Genomic DNA, 22654 nt, shown 5'->3' with positions numbered 1-22654 from the left:
CACCAACTCCTGCTGGAAAAAAGAGAGAATGAATAGGTATGGTTTGACCACTTTAACTACGTACAATCTGATGTTCTTGAGTGAAAAGAAATAGATAAGATGACCCGTCTTGAGACAAAAGAGAGATAAGAGAACTGCTCTTGCATAATGTACACTTTGTCCTTTTCTACGACAGCCTCATTTGTTGTCTTATCTTCATTTTCTATTATTTTATCCATATCCATAAATGGTATTTTTAAACAGAAGAAAACTTTTGTGGGGGGGGGGGGGGGGGGGGGGGACTATAAAATAGTGCCGCCTTCAACAACAAGCAGAAGTGAAATTTGGCAACTTCGAAGCGCCGGCACAATGTTTTACTCTATTATTTTTGTAGAACTAGCCTAAATCTTCATTTTTGTAGTTGACAACTTTTTGATATCCCTTCTAGTTTTTTTGACAAGCGCTTTCAAATATGAGCGGTCGTAACAGAAGAGACTATTTGGTTAACTGTTTTTAAACACGTATTTCTCAACAAAAATAAAAGTAAACATTTTCAAAAAAAAAACGTGGTGCTTTTCTCATTCCACAATTAAACCCGTACAAATCCGGGACCTTTCTATTTGTTGTATTTCTTGTATCATGAATTTTACCTGTTCAATCTTCACATTTCGATTATACGCACTATTTTTCCTGTCCTTGTTTCATTGAACCCCAGTACATGGCATGATTATGTCTGCACTTCGTTCATCCGGATCAGTGACTTTAATTCAAGACATCGTTTTTTTCTCTTTGTAGTTTCATTTTTTTTTCGGCCAACATAAGTAATCCCGTTCGATCACAAAACGTGTACCTGAAGGATGAAAGATTAAGTTCTTGAAATAACAAATTTCGAAAAAAAAAAACAACTTGAAATAATCCTATTATTCTGAAAATCCAGTTTTACTATATTATGAAGAATTGGCTTTTTAGTGCTATTGAACTTGATAGTTACTATATTCCTTCGAAGTGTGTGTTTTTGTCTCTGAAATCGTATGAGAATAACTGGAAGAGGGGAGATAAGATGATGTTGATGAGGGGAAAATTTTTTGAACGGAAGTTTTGGATTACAATTTTTTTCCCTTTTTTGTCATCATGAAAAGTAAAGTTAGGTCATGCAAAGAGTAATCGAGCATTGACTGAAACTTTGATGGTCAGAAGTCTTCATTTTGTTAGTCAGAGATAAAATTGAAGAGGGGAGAATAGACGCAGAGAAACTGGAAATTCCAGCATGTAGGTCAAATCTAGATCTTCTACTCAAAAATAACACTCCCTCGAGGTAAACTGATTTTCAGAGGAAAATCCAAAATTTTGGATTTGTTTTTGCTATGAATCTAATTTTCCATCAAGAATAATTATTTATTTACAATGAGCAATAATATTTGCAATGAATAAACTGCGAGATCTTTATGAGGTAACAGTTATAGCGAAGCTTCTTTCTGCATTCATCCTTGTATGCATTTCCGACGATCTGTGTACTGTCGAGAAGTGGAATGACCTGGAAGATAAAGAAATTATTTTTCTTTTAAATTAGAAAACAAAAGAAACTAACCTGTTCTGTTTCCAGAGCATCACAAAATTTCGATACGGTGGATAAGTGATAATCATGACGATGGCATTGGCACTGGAGTGAAGAGTAAGGGCTACGATAGTCCAGTGAGTGGCTACTGTAAATTGATAGATGATAGCAACTGCGCTCTTATGAATTTCTACCTTGACTATGCTCATATCTAATAACTACCAAGAACGAGAATATCGAAGCAGGCCCAACAATCAGAAAACATGTCGCAAACTGTGCCAGAAGACTTCTCAACGTAGCACGATGCTTCGCATAATTCGAAGTACTAATATGCTTTCGGTTATCCTCCAAAATGTTAAACATTTGATATGTAGTCGTCACGATTAGGATCAAAGTGTACGTACACCCGAAAAAGATGAAAGCGAAGAACACAATAGCCCAGAAATTGGAGTCGAAGACCACGTAGTTTGGAAGATGAGCAAAGTTTTCAACAAGATTTGGGTAGACCTGAAAGGGATACATTTTTGATTGTACGTGATTTGTTCCCGAAAATAGTAGAGTACCTCTTTCACCAGAATCACTTGATTCTCCTTTGTTAGCATACTCAAATAGAGCAGTGTTGCAGCGACAACTGGATAGAAATTGAGAAGAAAAATGACGATGATGTAGGGGATGTCATTCAGTAGGTATTTCGAGCTTATTTTAGATATTGCTTGATGTTTTCTGACGAAGCAACTATTCAGGGCACTGGCGACGAGACAGATTGTGAAGGCGGTGTATGTCTGGAATGAGATAAAAACAATTAGTCAGGTTATTTGGACGGATATTAGGAAATTATAATTGATTAAAGAGTTAGGGTGAGTAACGTGGCAGGAAGCCACCCACGTACGTGGTGGCCTTGTGATAGCCAAATTGAATCTCTTTCCAAAAGTTGTTACCATTAGTTGTGTTTTTTTCTGGGAAAGCGCCAAGGGTGCTCCATCCATCACCAGACGATACAAGCTGATATAAACTCAAAAATCTATCTTGGATTTCCACCAGAAATAAAAATCAAAAAATTGTGTTTTGCAAAACACTACCCACCGTTTGAAAGGAATCATCGATCCCAAAAATCTGTGTCAAAACTCCGGTACAGTAGCCACCGAAGACTGGAAACAGCGGGATGAACTGCATCAGAGTCGACAAATGAAGGTCCATCATCCAGCCGGCGAACTGAAAAATGAGATTTTAAGATATTTCTGAAAATCTTTAAGAGGTCCCACCTGCATATAGAATAAGTAATACCGATAGCCATCCATTTTTCCACTTTGAAACAAAATGACATACATTGAGAAGGATGAAATGATAGTGGAGACGACCGAAATGACATGATAGTAGAGCTTGAACCAATCGGGAACACCAAAATCAACTATATATGTGAAGCTCATGAGTTGCTCTTCTGTGAACATAATCATATCATATAGTCAGATATTTCAAAGGGAGGAGGAGCAAATGAGAGGGAGAAAGGAGGCGGTGATTTCTATAAGGAGAAGGGGGCGTGGCTTGGAGTGCACTTTTACATAATCCAAGGAATGTTACAATTGATGAAAAAAGGGGAGGAGTGCAGAAATAAGTGAAAGAAGACAAAAAATAATTAAGTGAGTTCAAGCATACCAAAAATTAAATTTTCAAAAATTCTCTTTTTTTTTTTTAGCTGTTTATATTTCAGTATGTTATAAACCAATTTGTGTCCCACAATTTTGCAGTTGACGACGTTTCTATAGCATTTCTGGTTTTTGAGATACGAATTCTTAAGCAACAGGAACCCGGCAGAGGCAGAGAAGCTAGAGTGTCTGACTTCTCTGCGTCTCTCTTTTTCTAAGTTTCTATAATTAAAATACTTCCGTTTTTTTCCCAATCAAATAACAGTTTATTCGTAATACTAGTATTAATACTCCTTGAAAATGGAAAGACCTTCTGGAAGAAGTGATGCATTCCTAATTTACCATAAATCACTTTCAGCTATGTCTATCTGTCTCGGTACAGTTGTACCAAAAAAAATTTCCACTACAAAAAAGGTCCTCTAGATTTACAAGAATGCCAGAAGTTAAAGAAAATTAGAAATAAAAATCGGTGGCTAGCAAGTAATGTCTAAAAAATCTGCTTCCAAAGAAGACAGACTCAAGAACGAGTTATTGACGAGAGAGAGAGAAATACAATTTCAGTTTCTTTTCACCGATACGATCATTTCTCAATAATTGGAGTAAAAGCACTCGTCATTCTGACGTTTGTACCTTTTTGAATCGGTCTTTTTTCTTCGGATTTTCTTTTTTCTACATCACAGAGTTAAAGTACCAGATTTTCAAAAAAAAGTGTCATGTTAATACGTCAAAAGTTTTACTTCTTCCAGTTCCTTATCCCTATATTTCAGCATGACTGATTTCCTGGCTCCGCAGACATTTATGTTTATTTAATACCCTAAGAAAGAGTAAGACAAAGAACAAATCGAAGAGTTCATTGAGACATGTGTTGAATCATAGGGTGGGAATCGGCGGGTTTCCCACTTTACTTCCTTCTTATTTGGGGGATTGAGGTAAATTGAAGCGTGTAGATCTCGGAGGAGATACTTTTGTTTCATTTTTTTAATAGGTCATTCTGGAAGGTTTACAAGGGAAGTCCTCGAAGTGTCCTCTTTCAAATGACTCAAAAGTTTGGCTCGTGATAGATTCCAGTCCGTAGATTCTGAATCCGAAATAAAATTCTGCTGAATCCTTCTGTGAACGGAGTTATGAGCCGTCAAACTTTTCTTATGGTTAAGCTTTTTTGCGCGACATACGGTCTGCCGGAATGTCTACCAAAGCAGGCCAAATTTTTGAGTCATATGAAAGGGGACACTTCGAGGACTTTCCCTGTTAGGCAAGCCTTTTTTAAGCAGACCACTACGTTGAATCTCACGACCCATGTGAAGTTCTGACGTGCGTTTCATTTGAATGATTTCTGGTTATTAACAATAATTATTACTGATTTTCAGCAATGCACTTATCGAAAATTAGCAAAAACATGTACCGAGTCGCTAGTTACAGAAAATTGCGCAAGGGATTCGAATAAACGAATAAATATCTTTTTCCTGAATTGTTTTGCTAAGAAACCCTTCGTTTTTAAGTTATATTTTCTTATGTCAATCGCAACACTGTAATTTGCACTGCACTAACAACTACACTACCTTAACAGCGAAATTTATAGAATTATTTGCGAAAAAACAGAAATTTTCTCAAAACCACAGTTTTTTGACCGATCGTTTTGAAAGAGAATCAGAAAATTATCCTCGCTTATTCACCAATCGAGTCAAAAAATCAAATCTGTTTATAACTGAACGTTTAGTCATCTCACCTTTTATTCTCTTTTTTCTTTCTTTTTAAGGAATAATACTTTATCTTTTTTCTTCGCCTTGCTTGCCTAATCCGTGTCAACCGCCTAACCTCGACTGACGTCGGAGGCGGGTCCAATATTTTTCTTCGTGAAGTTCGCACTTTGTTGCAAAAAATAAGCCCAAGTTCTAGAAAATTCAAGTCATAATCTATATGTCTAATCCGACCGCCAACGCAGTCCGGCTGAATGATCAGTACTCTTCAAAACATCTGAAAATAGGTTGAGACAAATATAATTCGAGGAACATGAAAAGTGGAAAATCTCGGAATTTTATGATACAGTCCACGAATTGAACAATTGTCAGTCAGCCGAGATTGGAAAAAGGGAAGAGATAAGAATGAAAAAGAGTCAAATGGAAAAGGGATGAAGTAGGCGAGCATGAGAACTTACGGTCTGAATTCTGATTTTGAGGGTTATCATCGATTAAAACTAGGAATTGGAGGGAAGTGTGGTGGGGAGGCAGATGTAGCCGAGAGAACAAAACATGGCGCAGAAAAATTGGGAAAAAATGGTGTGGGCTATAGAGGAAATGGGAACACGTGGCTGTGCAGAACAACAGTGAGCACATCAACTTCCGACGTTGTGTTTTTGTACCGGCTGCTACTAATTTCCTTATAACAGCAGTCTGATCACAAGGAAATAGAATACTGCCAGTTTTCCAATTCTTCTGGCTATAAATTTTCGAGAATAACAAGAAACTACAACTGGTTGAAGAATTTGGCACATTACACTTCAAACGCAGAGATGCCTGCTAACTTGGGACTATTTACATGACTCGGACAACGTTTTAAAGCTTCCAAGCGGTTTTAGTTGACCCGTGTTCCTCATTCCCATCAGGTATACGGGAAATTAATTCAGCAGAAGAGGGGAGCGAATGGATAGATAAATTACGTTTTGAGGGGATAGAACGGGAGTATATTGGTTATCTACAATAAAAGTAATGAAGGCCGAATGAAAATAATGAAGAAAACGTGGGCGGCGGCTTTTGGGCACACATAAAAGAGAGAAAAAAATGAAATGAAAACTGACGAATTCCTATTATACTTTCAGCAAGAAAAATCGGTAGTAAATAAAAATGAACTGGGAGACAATAAAATAAAACGACAAGGTTCCTCTCCTAATTGTTTCCGGACACGTAGACCTTGGCGAGAGAATCGGCTCCAGCAGATCCGATGAGAGATCTGGATGGATGGAAAGCTACTGATGTCACTGCTGCGTCGTTCTTTTTCCGATGAGCAGATATTTCCTGCAATCAAAATGAAAATGCAGGCGGCTTTAAGTTGCTTACCTGAAGACAAGTCTTCTTCTCTATATTCCACATTCTTATACTTCCATCGTGACTTCCGGAAAGAAGATAAAGACCGTTTGGATCGATTGCCAATGAGGAAACTCCTTCAACATGCGCCACCGACTCATGCGTTATCTTTCCAGTCGTATTGTCAAAGTATCGAATCGTCCGATCTTCTCCTCCAATAATTGTATGCGGCATCGTCGGATGACTCACAATCTTATTCATTGTCGGTGAGCCAGCGACCTCTCCGAAATCGAACACCATTACCGTACTTCCAGTGTCGATATCGATGATTTGGGCATAGCAATGCGTGTAGGCAGCAAGTAAATGTGATGTTTCAGTAGAGACAAAGTCGACAGATGTTGGAATGACTCCGGTACGTGGGGCTCCGATGGTTCTGATGAGTGGCTCTCCATTTCCTGGTTCCCACAGACGGATAGTCGAATCAGAACTGGCAGAGACAAGCCGACTGTTTGATGAGTGATAAGCGACTGACCAGATTGCATCGGTATGACCGGAAAGAGTTTCACTAAGTACTCGAGGATCTGAAAACGGATATTTTGAGAAACAGAGATAACTGAAATCATACTTCTAAACCGGGCCGACACGGACCGGCTCGTAGCTCGCTTAAACCGAAATTTTATGGGGTGAAAATATACCAAAATGTAGATCTCGGCGAGTTCTACGTCTGTGGCCCATTACGGTGCGGATGGTGGATCGAGAATGTGCTGCGGGCATGGAAAAAAATGCGAAAATGGCCAATAAAGCCATTCTAGCCCGTCCTGCGGCCCATTACCGATCCGCCATCCGGCTCGTATTAGGTCACAGAGATAGAACTCGCCAAGATCTACATTTAGGTATTCTTTTCTGCCCATATCACCGCGTTTTAAGCGAGCTAAGCGCCGGCCCATTTCGGCCCGCTTAGCAAGTATGACTGAAATAAGAATTACCATAAGAATCAAATGGATCTCCATTCGATGAAGGAACATTGAAACAACAGATGTTTCCGTCTTGTCCACCGGTATAGAGGTGATCTCCGGTCGGAGACAAAACCAAGCATAGCACTGGTCCTTTATGACCACGGAATGTGTAAACTGGCTCGAGTTCTGTTCCACCGCCACTGTTATGCTTATCCTCTTTCTTCTGATCCAGATTCCACAATTTGATCAAACCGTCTTCTGATGCGGTGAAAAGTACAGGTTCAACTGGATGGAATTGCATTGCGTGAATGGAGTCGAGGTGTGACCGGAGAGTTACTTTGATGTTCCATTTCACGGGTTGTACATTTGGATCATCATCCTGAAAAAAAGACTCAAAACTGCTTCAACAAATTCAAATTCACTCTACTTACATCGTCCTTAAACTCATCCTTGATATCCATATTCTCATTTTCCTGCATTCCGAGTGCAAGATCCAACTCATTTCCATTTCCATAAGCGTAGTTTGCACTGCGTCTTCCCTGCCTTCTGACAGGTAAATCTTCTTTTGCGGACGCTTCAATCGCCGAACGAATTCCTGGCGGTACATCAGTTTCTAGATTCTTGTGAACATCACTGTTCAATTTTTCATCAGATTCTTCAGTAGACGTCCGCGAGCGCCGTTTCACTTTTGGGTCCTCTTTGTATTGTTTTATCAGTTTTTCGAAAGACGCTCCTTTTCCCGCCCAGTCATCACCATCATTTCCTTTTTCTTTCGCTTCCACACTGTTCAAAAAGTCGAATTCCTCGAACGCCTTTGAGGCATCTGCGTCAAGTGCTGCGTCGTCATGACCGTCGTCAGAATCACTGGAATTACTATGAACAGGTGAAAAAAGTCAAGATGGAAATCGAATTTACCTGTCACTTTTCTCTTTTCTTCCGTTTAAACGCTCACTAGATGGAAGATCAGTCTGAAAGTTCGAAACATATTGGTTTTGGTTGTAATTATTTATTTGTTAGTTACCTGGGGTAATAAGCCGAGAAGATTCTTGACTCGGAAAGAACGGACGTCCATAATGTGCTCGCTGTACCCAATTTCCTCGAGATATCGTTTCAAAAGTAGTCGCCCCTGCCGGAAACTGCCACCAGCTTCTCCTGCATCGTTAATGTAGGCATCAAGGTCCGCTGATAAATGAGTGTTATCTGTAAAAATTTTAATTTCACAAAAATCGATAAATTTCGGTATTTCTCTCTAACCATTAGGAGCAGAATTTTCATTCGGCGACTCTTCCAGCGACGGTGGTTCTTCACCATTATGGGTTAGTCGATAATTTTTGGCTCGTTCTTGTTTCAGACAGAATTCGAGCATTTTGATACGACGAACGAGATCTTGCTTCAGATTTTCTTGACCTTTCCGCTCGCCTTGAAGGAATGCGATTCGAGCCTGTAAAAGTGATGATTAAAGCCTGCCATAAGCGATTTAATGGAATTACCTGCATTTCCGCTCGTTCCGCTTCCCATCGTGTCCGATCTAATTCGTTTTTTGTCCACTCATGTTGTATAAAGTGCAATATACCCGACATTGTGTATTGAGGACGAGTCTATAAAGAATTTTCATTATTTTCAATGCTTTTATATTTTAAACTCACAGTTTCCTCCTCTGTTTTGTCATTTTGTGTGTTTGGCAGTTGACTTGCGTCCTCCATTTCTAAATTACTCGAATCTGATCTTATTTCGAGTAATTTTGACGAATGAAGCGAGTGCAAAAGCTGAAAAAATTCAATTTGATTTCTGAGACAAGAGTTCGCATGTTGCGAAACGGATAAATTAGCGAAAAATGCGAAATATTCAAAAAATCGCCGTTTCACGTGAAGTTTCGCTATAAAACTGTGAATGCTCTCTCGAGTAGTGATCAATAAGGAAGAGTTGATAAAAAGAAATAGCGTCGCTTCGTGGGAGACTCACAAAAAATGATTCGATTAGGTCGACGCTGCCGCCGGCACGAGGCGAAAAAAGAGAAAAAGCGAGCGGATCGAGTGTGTTCCGGCGCGTCGCGTGCTCTGCGTACGCGTGTCTTTCCTTGACACGGAGGAGCGCGATTTCCGTTGAGATTCTGAAGCGGATTTAGGAATTGCGCGATTTTTGTGGAGAAAATTCGCGCGAAATTTCAATAAGATATGCGTAAAAGTGTAAAATTTATTTTATTAAAAAGCTCGGAATGTTAAAAAAACCATTTTGGAACGGGAGGAGACGTTTGAACAGGTATTTTTTAAATTGGTTTCAGAAAAACCATACTTGCAAACTGGGCCGGCGCGTAACTCGCCTAAAACTGAGTTTTATGAGCTGAAAAATATACCAAAATGTAGATCTCAGCGCCTATTACGGGCCGGATGGCGAATCGGTAATGTGCCGCGGGCCGAAAACGCAAAAAAGCCTTTCTAGCCCGGCCCGCGGCACATTACCGATCCGCTATTCGGCCCGTAGTATGTCACAGAGATAGAACTCGCCGAGATCAGCATTTTGGTATATTTTTCAGCTCATAAAACTCAGTTTGAAGCGAAGGCCCCGTGCCCGTTTCGGCCCGATTTGCAAATATGGTAAAAAGAAACATTTTTGAACGGGGGAAACGTTTCAACAGGTATTTCTATATCAGTTTCAGAAAAATCACTCGTATCAAGCTATTGAGTAGTTATATATTCGTTTTCAAAAAATAGCTGAATTAACACCAAGTATGATCCAGCTGGCACTTTGTCCGCAACCAAAGTGCTAGCAGATGGTCTTCTTTCGTCAGCGGTTGATGATTTTCATAATCGAATTCTATCCGTCTCATCTGTCGGCGATTCGTATGTTCTATGTAAGTATGCTCTAATATTTTTCTCGTTTCCTTGCTCATACAGTGGCCGCAAAGCTGACATTCCGGTGCCTCGTCACATGATTCACATTTGTTTTCCACACAGAATTTCAGGGGAAGATTGACATCACGCGAGTTGACAAGAGGATTTTGATCGGGTATGCGGGAACTGAAACGGACAAATTTTTTAAATGTTTTTTTTTTAATTTGGCTAAAAGAAACTCACCTAAACTGATTCTCGGCTTCAGTTGTAAATTGCTTTGAAATTCCAATCAATGAGAAAATATTCATTAGAACTTTCTCGTATAAAATTTGGTTCTGTTTGAAATGTCCGGAAGAGAGATTTGGCGACATATTAGCTTCCATCAAGAAAACTTTCAATTCCTCATCCACCACGAAATCAAATCGACTCAACTCGAAATATTTCGGTTTCAACTTCAAACTTTCCAAATTCAGCAACATTTTTGTCTGCTGCGTTCGGAAAACTTCTCCGATAATATTCCTGATCTGCTGCCAAATAACACTCGGATCCTTCCCCTGCACTCCAACAAACGAATCAATAGTACTTCTGAAGCTCATCATCTGCGTGTTGAAGTATTTCTCCAATGATTTAATCTCCCAAATCGGAGTGTAGTCATCGCCAACCACATATTTATCCACATTCTCTATATCGAATGGGTGATAATCTTCCGGGCAAAATCTGGAAATTTGTGATAGAAAAACAAACATTGTTTTTCCGATTTTCAGAGATACCTAATCAGGACGTCACCGTCATAAATATAAACACGAAGAGGGAGAAGCGAAGTGACTACTGTATAGATTCCAATGTCGAATTTTCTGAAATTGTTTGGATAATCCAACTTGGATTACAAAAAAAAAGCCTTCTAGACTTACCGGTTATCAATAAGAAGCGGGTTATCTACAAATTTCTGCACGAATGAGTTGTTCTTGCCTAGATCCATGCCGCCGATTGTTCGGATTTTGATATTTCTGTACAAAAAGAATCGTGAAGAAGGACTAAATTCAAAAAAGGCTCACCTATGAGTATTATCCTTCTGAACCCATAAAACATCTGGATTCTTCTCTGCATACTCCAGAAGTTGCTCTTTTTCTTGTGGTAGCTGGAAAGCTTTCGGAACTCCAATAGCAAGATTCGAGGTAGCCAGTTGGACCTGAAAGTTTCAGGCTGAAACGGTAGTGCACGAGTACCATGGAGCGAATTTTCTACTCACTTTACTCGTATAATACCCAGATCCGGGAACATGATTTACTATCTGATTAGGAGAAGCATTTTTTATCAGTGTCTTGAACGGCTCCTGAGTGAAACTATACTCATGATGCCACATCACATCCCATTTCGTGTCGAGACTCAATTCATTTTTAGTCACAATTCGATATCCGGTATGCTCGAACATCTCTCTGATATGAGTCATATGACCAGTGTGAGCCTGGAAATGAAGTTTTCTAAAGAGCGCTTCTTTGAATCTTACATTATCATAACTGCCGGTGACAATGGCCACTGGTCTCGTGTCTTCTGATGTTGATTTTTGAATATTTTCCTCATCTTTTACAATAAATGGACTGGATTTGGTGAAATGTGAAGTGCGGAATCTGGAAAAATGATTTTGGGGAAAAACACGTTTTTTAATCCTACCTAAAATCAAAAAATGATCCAATCCTGCCTTCAAAGTTGAAATCAATCGTCAGAACAGCAATAACCAGTACTCCAATCCATATTTTCGAATCCCAGGGACCCATTGAACACCCCTATGAAGAAATAAATGAGAACAGTGGAAAACTATTAGCAAAAGCATTAGCAGAAGCCGAAGTCCATTTCAAAACAAAACAAGCTTTTTGCGGAAATCTAAATAGGTCGACTGTCTCTCCGCTTAGAGACCTCATAAGCGATTTGCGTCTCGGGAAAAAAAACGAAAAATAACAAAAGTTTTCTCTTCTTCTTCAAAAAGAAGAAGAGGCAACAAATGAAGATCGTTGTGTCATGAGAACAAAAAGAGATAGTGTAATGGGTTCAGCTAATTTGTGTCTTTCTGTCTGTGTGTGTGATAACTGATTCGTCAGAAGATACCTGAAGACGTCATGGATTCAGATTTCTTTTCAAACTGTGTAACAGTACATTTTCATTCATGAGCATTTCGAGGACATGCTGATTGAGCACTCGAAGCACCGGGCTCCGCCCCTCACTATATAAGCTGGACACAGTTCTTACAACTGCGCTCCACCGAAATGCCCTAGAAAAATGTCTCATTTTTGCGGAGTCTCTCAATTTCGCACAACATTTTCTTCGGTTTCTGTAGAGCGCGGTTGTAAGGCACGTGCCGTGCTAATACTTTTCAAGCAAACTGACTCCGCCCACTTGAAACTTCACTCCGGAATCAAGACGAAATTGATGGGTTCAGATTCTTATTTCTAGCATTTCTAGCTTATTTCCATTGTTTTCCATACCAAGCTGAAATGTCACTCGTTTTTAACTACATTGGAGTCTCTCTCTCTCTCTGACCTCCCACGTCTCTTTCTATCTCACACTACTGATAACCCCTCTGTCTTCTTTATTTATCAGTTTTTTTTTATTTCTTAATGGGTGTTTTTCGTGATCTACTCACTGTTGTGTATGTAACATGGAGACAATACCTATATACTAGTGGAGCTCTACTCACCTTGACATGGAAATGGATGACGAAAGGAAAGGATTATTTCGTGGAATACGTGTATCCAGAACCGGAATGTTTGAAGAATTGGAATCACAAGTATGTTCAGTTGAAAGATATTCGAATGCACTATGTTGAGGAAGGACCAGTGGATGGAGAGGTTCTTCTGATGGTTCATGGATTTCCAGAGTTTTGGTATTCATGGAGATTTCAGTTGGAGTATTTTAAACGAACGCATAGGTATGTTTTTAGTGATTTTTCTCACAAAAGGTATCAAAACTAGATGTTTCTTGGATCTTGGACAGATGGTTGTAAACTTTTTAGCCGTTTTAGGTGAATCTGTCCAACTTTGAGGGTGTGCCATGGTAATTCTGATTGTCCCATCAAGTAGGTTTATAATGTATTATAAAAAACAATAGGTATAGCTTCATTTTTGTAGTTGACAACTTTTTTGTTCCGGCACTCCCAAGAGAGTTATGGTCATTTTTAGACGATCGCACTACTTTTGACTGAAGTTGGTCGATTTGAGGGAGAAATTACTTTGTCGATATGTAACTCTTTTAGAAGCGTCCGTACAAAAAAGTTGTCAACTACAAAAATGGAGCTCTACTTATGATCTGTATGATCCATTAAAAACATTTTCTGTGGGACAATCAGTAATACCATGACACGCTCTCAAAGTTGGACAATTTCAACTGAAAACGGTCAAAGTTCACAACCTTTTGACCGGTACTGTACATGCTTAACAAAAGTTTGTTACAAACCCCATCAATTTTGAAAAAAATTTTCAGATGCATCGCTATCGACATGCGTGGATACAACACCACAGACCGCCCATCTGGAATCTCCAACTACAACATGAGCCTTCTTATCGATGACATTCGCCAATTCATCGAAACTCTTGGACTCAAAAAAGTCACTCTCGCAGCTCATGATTGGGGTGCTATGATCTGTTGGAGAGTAGCGATGCTCCATGAAAACCTCATCGATCGTCTGATTATCTGTAATGTTCCACATCCGATTGCCTTCTATGAAGCATACAAAATAAGTAAGGAGCAGAGAGAGAAGAGTTGGTATATCTACTTGTTCCAATCTCAATATATCCCTGAAATCGCAATGAGATCCAATAAAATGAGAATGTTGGAGGCGATGTTCAGAGGGAAGAAGGCGGGAATTCGAAACTCTCAAAACTTCACAGACGAGGATATGTTGGCGTGGAAACATGTATTCAGTCAACCAGGAGGCACAACTGGACCACTAAATTACTATCGTGACCTATTCAATGCTCCTTCGATACCACGAAAACTAGTGGTAGTTCAACCGAAAGTATTGATTTTATGGGGAGATGAAGACGAGTTTTTGGATAAAAGAGGAGCAGAATTGTCTGTTAAAGTAATTTCCAAAAATTAGATTTTTATAAAAGTTTGAAAATATTCAGTTCTGCCGAAACGGCCGCGTTCAAATGATCCGTGGAGCATCTCACTGGGTTCAACAAGATCAACCAGAGCTCGTCAATGCCTACATGGAGCAGTTCATGAAGGAAGACAATTATAGAGTTTCTGAGAATTTGAACGAGTTTAAATCTCATCTGTAAATAAATAAATAAATTTGTATTATTATTGATTTTTTTTGTTTTCCACGACACAAATATGGTCTGATCTCTTACATTTTTATCAATATTTCTTGGCTCCCTCGTTGAATTTCTTCTTTATTTCACTAAAAAAGAAATAAATTGACTCTTAAATGTTGGCATTCAAGAAGGTACTGAATTTTAGAAGCTGGGCGCAATTTGTGAAGGACGCTAGTAATAAAAATATTGAAAATTTGAATTAGTTTTAATCTAAAACATTAATTTAAATAAATGTAATGGTAAAGTCTCTAATTTCTAGTATTTTGATGAAAATACGAAAAATTATATTAATTCTTTTTGAACAACCGCGCATTTTTTCACCATGCGGCCGACATTTCGCCCTCGGCCACCACTCCGTGTACTCCTCTCGGATAAAGTATTTACGAAACGATACCACTCGCTTTGTCTCTTCGATTTACATATTTTGTGTTTGTAAAGGAGTTTTTTGAGTTTTTTTTGTGAAATTAATAAAGTTTGATACCTTGAGATATTATTATGCGTATTTTATTTCACAACTGTCTTATCTGATTCATTGAATTCGTTATGTTTTCTTTTCAGCCCTTTACATTTCTAATTTCTAAAATTTTTGAGTTTCAGACACCGAAATGGCGTCTTACAAACAAAATCTGCCGCCGTCGGCACTGCATCGACAACAGGGATCTCTGGCAGATAAGAAGTCGAAAGCAGAAGTTCAACGAGACCGTCAGTTAGAAGTGAGACTATTCAAAGAAACGAACAAAGTGTAAACTATTAATTTTAGGAAGATCGAAAAGCCGGTACAGCTCCAGCCATGGTTGATGTTCAAACAGGACGTGATATCAACCCTCATATCCCAATGTTCATTTCTCAAAACCCGTGGTATGTTCCCAGTGAGGGGCCCACTTTGAAACATCAGAGACCACACGAAGAACGGCAGAAAAAGATGACACAGATTCACGAATGGTATCAGAAAGGAACGACTGGAAAGTCTGCGACGAAGTTTCGAAAAGGTGCTTGCGAGAATTGTGGAGCCATGGGTCATCAGAAGAGAGATTGTTTCGATAGACCGAGAAAATCGAACGCAAAGTGAGTTCAAAGGGAAATATCTCGCAAATCGATATATTTCAGAGAAACGAATGATAATATTGCGGAAGACGACTACGTTCAGCCCAAATTGGCACTAGACTTTGATGCGAAGCGTGATCGTTGGAATGGTTATGATCCGGCAACTCATAAGCAAGTAATCGAAGATTATGAGCACTTGGAAGAGGCGAGGAAGATTGTGAAGGAGCATGAGATGAAAGAGGGAGAAGTGGAACCAACTGTTGAAGAGGGAGCACCAAAAGACGAGGATATGTACGCAGAAGATGCAGATATGGCTGGAGTATCTGTTGATATGGACTCTCGGACTAGAATTACTGTTAGAAATTTGAGAATTCGAGAAGACACTGCGAAATATCTGTACAATCTTGCTGAAAATTCGCCGTACTACGACCCGAAATCTCGTTCTATGCGTGAAAATCCGTTTGCCGGTGTGGCTGGAAAAGAGCTGGAGGCTGCGCGTTTCTCCGGTGACAATTTCGTTCGTTACTCTGGAGAAGTGACAGCTGCGAATGAGGCACAAGTGTTCGCTTGGCAAGCTACTCGTGGTGGAGTTTATGCTCATTCTATTGCTGAACCGACGAAATTGGAGGCGTTGAAAAAGGAGTACGAGAAGGGAAAATCCACGTTGAAAAGTGAAACACAGAAGGAGTTGCTCGACAAGTACGGGGGTGGTGAGCACATGGAACGTCCTGCCGATGAGCTTCTTCTCGCTCAAACCGAATCATACATCGAGTATAATAGAAAGGGAAAAGTGATCAAGGGCAAGGAACGAGCGGCAATCAGCTCTCGCTTCAAAGAAGATATCTACCCGCAAAACCACACGTCCGTATTTGGAAGTTTCTGGAGAGAGGGCAACTGGGGATACGCGTGTTGTCATCAGTTTGTGAGAAACTCGTATTGCACAGGAAAACAAGGAATAGAAGCGGAATCCAGTGCTGCGAAGGGAACAACGACGTCAAATGAAGAGGTGTTCAAGGTGCCGAAAATGGTGGAAAGTGAGGTGGTTAAGGAAGAAGAAGAAGTTGTGAAAGAGGAAATTAAGGAAGAGAAAAGCGATGATGAAGAAGAGAAAGAAGAAGATGAGGAGACGGAGAAGAGATCACCTACACCATCCAGTGACGACGAAGAAAAGCAAAAGGAAAGAGAAAAGGAACGACAGTTGGAGAAAGAGCGAAGAGAGCGGGAGCAACGACGTCGTGACAAGAATCGTGAGAAGCGCGGAAGAAAGAAGGCAAAGTTGGGAAAAAGAAAGAGACGTCATCGTGGTGATTCGGATGATGACAGTAACTCCTCTTCTGGCAGCAGCGACTCGGATTCCGATTCCGATGAGGAGATGCGCAAAGCGCTGAAAAAGGCGAAACGAGAGAAGGCGGAAGGGTTGAAAGCTGCTAAAGAGGTAACTATTCTGCAAATATTGTCTTTTCACTAAACTGTCTGTTTTCAGGGTGACCGCGGACGAAAGTATAACACTGACTACTCCAATACTGCGCCCACTGAAAAGGAGATGGAAGCGTACCGAATGACGAGTGTACATTCGGCTGATCCGATGGCTGCTTACATGAATTCCAAGTTCGAGAAGAAACATACTAAATAAATATCTGTATATTTTCTGGTTTCCCTCTTTTTGCTTCTTTTTGCTTCTTTTTAACCCTTTTTGCATTGTGATCACTATAAATTCCCTAAATCTCAATAAATCATTTACAAAATTACTTTTTTAAATTGTCTTTCACAAGTTTGAATCGATTCCATACTTCTACCCGTCGATAAGACCCGTAACGCTGTTTGCCTCCGTTCATCGGTGTCCGAGAGGAGTACACCGCTTGTCCGAGAGGAGTACACAATGTTTAAAGGCACACGCATTTATGCGCGTAGGTCTCGACACGACAATGGTTTGTGCGACTCCCGCCAATTCCACGATTGGTGTTGTTTCTTTTTTTCTCGGCCTATTTTCTTGTTTTTATTGATTTTTTTCTGTAGAATGGGGTCTAATTTCAGAAGGTTTGATAGAAAATGGTTTTTTCTTTGGACAGATTTTATCTAGAGCGCTGTCTTTTGCTTTTTTCATCTATTTTTTAGGATAAACTCGCAAATTTCCTTTTTTAGGTTGTTACACCATGTCGGAAGTGCCACACTTCGTGCTCTACGAGCATGCGGCTGGCTATGCTCTCATGAAGGTTAAGGAGTTTGAAGATGCTGGTCTCATCGTCCAAGAGGTAAATATTTCGGGTTTCACGTCTTGCAGTCCTAAGAATTTCCTCACTTATAAGCCGGGGGACTAGTCTTTGCTAAGTTCACTAGTAAAACGTGAGGAAAATCATAGAGACAACCAGACACCGGGGATGTTTTGATGTTTTCGGTCACTATGTGTGTCCCACATTAATAAAAATCACCTATTCTAGGTTTACTTCTAAGAATGGTAATCAACTCTCTTGTTCTTTTACAGGTCGATGCCGCTCATGCTGACGGATACAAGTTCTCGCAGATTATCGAGCTCGCTTCATTCGATCCATTCAAGAACACTGAAGCTGCATTGGAGAACTGCAACTCAATCTCTGAAGGTAACCGGTGACCAGTAAGGTGTGATGTGGCAATCTAAATTTTAGTTTCTTAGGTCTCGCTCATTCTGATCTCACTAACTTTCTTCAAAAGTCTTTGCCAAAAAAGAAAAAACACGTTGTGCTTGGAATCAATGACTCGAAACTTGCGGGTTCGCTTACCGAAGCGTTCCCAGACCTGAAGCTTGTCTTCGGTGGTGTGATTACCGAGGTAAATTTTGGATTCGAATTGAACTCACTGGAGTTCATGAGAATCTCTTACCGATGACGATATCCTCCTATTATTGAGTTCAGATTCTTCGTGGTACTCGTGTCCATTTTGAACGCTTGGCTAAAAATCTCCCACATCACTCCTTATCGAAAGCTCAGCTTTCTCTTGGTCATAGTTACTCTCGCTCGAAGGTGCGTACTTCGTTTGCGCTCTTTCCCTTAATAGACGTATTGCCAGGTTAAATTCGATGTTCACCGTGTCGACAACATGGTCATTCAATCGATCGCCCTCCTCGATCAACTTGACAAGGATATCAACTTGTTCGGAATGAGAATCCGTGAATGGTACTCATACCATTATCCAGAGCTCTTCCGCTTGGCTCCAGACCAGTACAAGTACGCACGTCTTGCCGTCGCCATCCTCGATAGAAACAAGATGTCTGAGAATGAGAACCTCGAAAACGAGATTCTTGGTGAGTAGTTGCTAGAATCATTGAGCGTATTACTTTCACCTCACTTATAAGCCGGGGGACTAGCTGTTTGTTATGTTCACTAGTAAAACGTGAGGTAAAGAAAAGAGACAACCAGACACCGGGAATGTTTTGATGTTTTCGGTCACTATGTGTGTCCCACACTCAATCCGTATTATGAAAGCATAGTGTTCATTTTTCAGAGATCCTTGACAACGACACCGAGAAGACTGCCCAGATTATCGAGGCTGCCAGAACATCCATGGGAATGGACATTTCTGACCTTGATCTTGAGAACATCAAGAGATTCGCCGCTCGTGTCTCTTCCCTCATGGAGTACAGAGGACAACTTCATGAGTACATCAAGGATCGTATGGATCACTGCGCTCCATCGCTTAGCGCTTTGATTGGAGAACAAGTCGGAGCTCGTCTCATCTCTCACGCCGGATCCCTCACCAACTTGGCCAAATATCCAGCATCCACTGTTCAGATTCTTGGAGCCGAGAAGGCTTTGTTCCGTGCTTTGAAGACTAGATGTAAGTCACGCTGAATGAAAGATTTTACTAGGTTTAGGCATGTATTTAATGCGGGTGAATGACGTTAATTTGGCCGTTTAGCTTGCATGCGAAATAATTCTCCACTGAAGAATACATTCGCTGGATTCTGGTTCTAAGAATTCATGATTTTTCTGAAAGGGTCACATTTTCAGCTAACACACCAAAGTACGGACTTCTTTTCCACTCCAGCTTCATTGGAAAGGCCGGAACCAAGAACAAGGGACGCGTTTCGAGATATCTCGCTAACAAATGCTCAATCGCTGCTCGTGTCGATTGCTTCTCGGATACTCCAGTTTCCACATACGGAGAGTTCCTTCGTCAACAAGTTGAAGACAGACTCGAGTACTTCACTTCTGGAACAGTGCCAAAGAAGAATATCGACGTGATGAAGGAGGCAGAGGAAGCCGCAGTTGAAGTCAAAGAGAAGGTTCTTTGTTTTCGTATTAGACATGCTTTACAATTTTTAATTCTAGGTCGTCAAGAAGAAGAAGAAGGCTGCCAAGAAGGCCAAGCGTCTTGCAGAGGAAGCTGCTGGTGCAACTGGTGCTGAAGCTGAAGTTGACGAGGATGCTCCAAAGCCGAAAAAGAAGAAGAAGAGCAAGGCTGGAGACGAATAATCTCCATGAATACATCACCGAAATGATCTTTTTGTTTTATGAATGTAACTCTCACATGTTGAACTATCTTGTTGTTGTTGACTGTTGGACCCTTTTGTTTTTGTTATCCCCCATTTTCTTTTGAACATAAAATTTTATCATCCAACATTTCTGAAAACGGGGTGTTTATTAGTTGGTCGAGCATTCAAAACGACTTCGTAGTCTACGATTGTAGGCTAAAGCCACTTTCGGACAAGAAGTAGGCGGCGTCGAAATGCTGTGGGCGGAGCCAAGAGAGCACGACGGAGAATGCACACACACGGACACCACAACGTCAGTTGAGATCTCGGCTGAGCCTGAATGCAGCCAGGTCGTAGATTTGTTATTTCTTTTCGTATTCTTTCTAGGTTCCAATATTTTTGATTTCTAAATAATTTCAGATTTTTCTCTCTTCGGTCTCAAAATGAATTGCCGACTTTTCGTGTTTCTCTTCGCTCTTCTCGCCGTCGTTCTTGCTCAGGTACAGTAACCCAATTCGTGCTTTTCTTGAGTTTTATTAGTGAGCAGGCGGGAACCCTCTTCCACACAAAACAAAAATGAATTTTTCATTGTTTTCGGTGGGCCACAAAAATTCGAATTAATTCGTCATTTGTGAAAAATTATTTCGAAAAATTTATTGTGTTGAAATATTGAAAAAAATTATTGAAATTACTTTACAAGAATTGGGAGCATGAGGTAGAGCATGTTTGCATCATTAAAAATTTAAAAAATTCTATCGAAAATCATAGTTTGTGCTCTCATGAGGTGTTATTGATCTATTCGTGAAGTACAATTATCCTCCAATTCACTGAGAATCCAATTATGCGAAGACATCAAAAAACCCTTTCGAGAAACATCATTCATAATTCAAAAAGGTGTCCAGAATTGAAAATCAGTTTATTTTTTGCTATATTCTTTCTTATTCCATCTGAAATTCCATTCTGTTCTTTGTTGTTACGGCCACTGACACACCAATCTAAAATTCAAATGAATCAAACGAATTACGCATAGAATCCATCTGCCACTCCTCGAATTTCCAGTGGAGGCAGGTGAATTTACGAAATTTCCACTTGAGCTGCAAGTCAACGGGGGAGGAGGATTATAGTGAATTCTCGAAAATGTGTGAATTTTTAAAAGTTCGAGGATAATCCCCCATATTGGGTTGATTAGGTGGGTATTATCAAGATGAAAGAGCACAAATCTATTTTTGAAGTAGCTCAATCAATGCTGCTACTACTGTAGCCTACGCTCTGAAAATGCCTTAATGGCCATAATACCAAAAACTTTGATACTTTTCAGTTGAAAATGTCCAACTTTGAGAGGGTGTCTTGGTATAACTGGTGGTCCCACCAAGTAAATTTTTAATGTATCATTCTGATCGAACCTGAAGCTCCATTTTTGTAGTTGACAACTTTTTTGTACGGACACTCCGTAAAGAGTTATGGTCATTTTAAGACGACAGCTTTCTGCACTTAAAAAACCGATTTCAGTGAAAAATTGCACAAATGACCATACCCTCTAGGGAGTGTCCGTACGAAAAATTGTCAACTACAAAAATGAAGCTCTTCTTTTGATCTTCATGGTGGTGTTTTCAAGTGAAAACGTCTTACTGTAAGATCTGCTGCTTATCCCACCACCAATTCTTCGAATCCTAAAAAAGCGATAACTTCAGCTTATCCCATATTTCCTTAAAACCTCCCAGTTTTTGATGTGTGGATATATTTTTTGGAACTAGAGTGGATCCACGTCATTTACTAAGTCTTACTTCCTGACTAAAAAAAAATAAAAATGTGACAGCTGGAAAATTTTGGATCTTACACAAATCACATGATTTTGTTTCTCTGAAATCAGGTGCTTCATTTCTATTTAGGTCCCCACAGATCCTAAGTGTGTTGAGTCCCCCCGGATGTTTGCATCTTCTCGGAGAAGAAAACTTTTTGAAATATAAATCTCAATTATTTTTAATGACTCGCCAGTCAAAACTTCCGCTTCGACTGACACCCACGGGTTTCAGACATTTCTGGAACTTCGAGACAAAAGATCTTTGGCGTGAGATCTGTGGGAAACTGGCAAACTAAAAAAATATTGTGAAACCCTACGTGTTTGCTCTTGTTCTCACGGAAAAAGGAAAAGAAAACGAATTTCAAACATACATTTGAGAAATGGGAGCGGCTTCTTTTAGTAAAGTTTTAGTAAGGAAGCCCCATTCCAAACATGACTAATTGGTCTACATATTTCTTGGAAACATGCCACTTCGGAAACCTACAAAGGTATACTTATAGACTGGAAATTAGATGACGTGGAAGGAGACAAAAGCGTGGGATGTCGAGACTCTCTATAACCTTAAAATAATAAACAGTTATTAGTTGTGAAAAAACTGACGTGAAAAGAAGCGTAGTTTATAGTCAAATTCCAGGGACAATGCTTTTCCTGTAAGATGAGTGAGATCTTTGAGGTTTTAGTGGTGATCCCTAGCTTTATTTAATAATGTAAGTCCTCCTAATCAAAACAAAATAAAAACACAAAATACTATTCTGATTTTTGATATTTTCTAGCCGGTGATCTGACTTTAACTGGCTCAGACTCAAATCAAATTTTTATATCTTATCGGAGTTCCAGAACACAAACACAATATGATGTATAGAAAAAAAATCTTCCGTCATCTAATTCTAATTTGTATGAACTGAACTTTTTCGAAAGAAGAAACGTTTATTTTGAGAGAGATAAAAAAAAAGGTTTTTTGCAAAAAAAAACAGGGATGTACCAAAAAGGAAATGAAAAATGCTAAAGTTAGAGAGACCGTCACCGAGATAGGGAGAATCTAATATTTGAAAAATTAGAATGGGC

The 22654-nt window shown here is 39.8% G+C and overlaps 5 protein-coding genes across 5 annotated transcripts; 2 read left to right on the top strand and 3 right to left on the bottom strand.

The window, feature by feature from the left end:
- Positions 1-1422: 1422 nt before the first annotated feature.
- Positions 1423-2862, bottom strand: GCK72_016378 (uncharacterized protein; the record flags this gene model as incomplete). The annotated part of the gene is made up of 6 exons (XM_003101412.2): positions 1423-1513; positions 1568-1682; positions 1729-2041; positions 2098-2316; positions 2618-2746; positions 2797-2862. The coding sequence occupies 6 exons, from the start codon at positions 2860-2862 to the stop codon at positions 1423-1425; spliced, it is 933 nt and encodes a 310-aa protein (XP_003101460.2).
- A 3197-nt stretch (positions 2863-6059) lies between these two features.
- GCK72_016377 (uncharacterized protein) lies at positions 6060-8856 on the bottom strand (the record flags this gene model as incomplete). The annotated part of the gene is made up of 9 exons (XM_003101477.2): positions 6060-6188; positions 6231-6778; positions 7184-7532; positions 7585-8017; positions 8069-8121; positions 8175-8353; positions 8408-8594; positions 8644-8751; positions 8800-8856. The coding sequence occupies 9 exons, from the start codon at positions 8854-8856 to the stop codon at positions 6060-6062; spliced, it is 2043 nt and encodes a 680-aa protein (XP_003101525.2).
- Positions 8857-9869: 1013 nt separating this feature from the next.
- GCK72_016376 (uncharacterized protein) lies at positions 9870-11759 on the bottom strand (the record flags this gene model as incomplete). The annotated part of the gene is made up of 8 exons (XM_053731471.1): positions 9870-10170; positions 10228-10701; positions 10755-10838; positions 10896-10991; positions 11040-11173; positions 11234-11449; positions 11492-11612; positions 11656-11759. The coding sequence occupies 8 exons, from the start codon at positions 11757-11759 to the stop codon at positions 9870-9872; spliced, it is 1530 nt and encodes a 509-aa protein (XP_053580384.1).
- Positions 11760-12596: 837 nt separating this feature from the next.
- GCK72_016375 (uncharacterized protein) lies at positions 12597-14261 on the top strand (the record flags this gene model as incomplete). The annotated part of the gene is made up of 3 exons (XM_003101481.2): positions 12597-12907; positions 13459-14059; positions 14106-14261. 3 exons carry the CDS (start codon positions 12597-12599, stop codon positions 14259-14261), a joined length of 1068 nt encoding a protein of 355 aa, XP_003101529.2.
- A 3233-nt stretch (positions 14262-17494) lies between these two features.
- Positions 17495-19789, top strand: GCK72_016374 (uncharacterized protein; the record flags this gene model as incomplete). Its single annotated transcript, XM_003101464.2, has 8 exons — positions 17495-17593; positions 17824-17938; positions 17992-18146; positions 18230-18337; positions 18384-18618; positions 18819-19151; positions 19325-19599; positions 19646-19789. 8 exons carry the CDS (start codon positions 17495-17497, stop codon positions 19787-19789), a joined length of 1464 nt encoding a protein of 487 aa, XP_003101512.2.
- Between the last annotated feature and the right edge of the window lie 2865 nt (positions 19790-22654).

This window comes from Caenorhabditis remanei, chromosome V (assembly GCF_010183535.1).
Source record: "Caenorhabditis remanei strain PX506 chromosome V, whole genome shotgun sequence".
Taxonomy (NCBI): domain Eukaryota; kingdom Metazoa; phylum Nematoda; class Chromadorea; order Rhabditida; family Rhabditidae; genus Caenorhabditis; species Caenorhabditis remanei.
The sequence above is the reverse complement of the archived record's forward strand: the minus strand, read 5'-3'. Positions and strand labels throughout refer to the sequence as shown.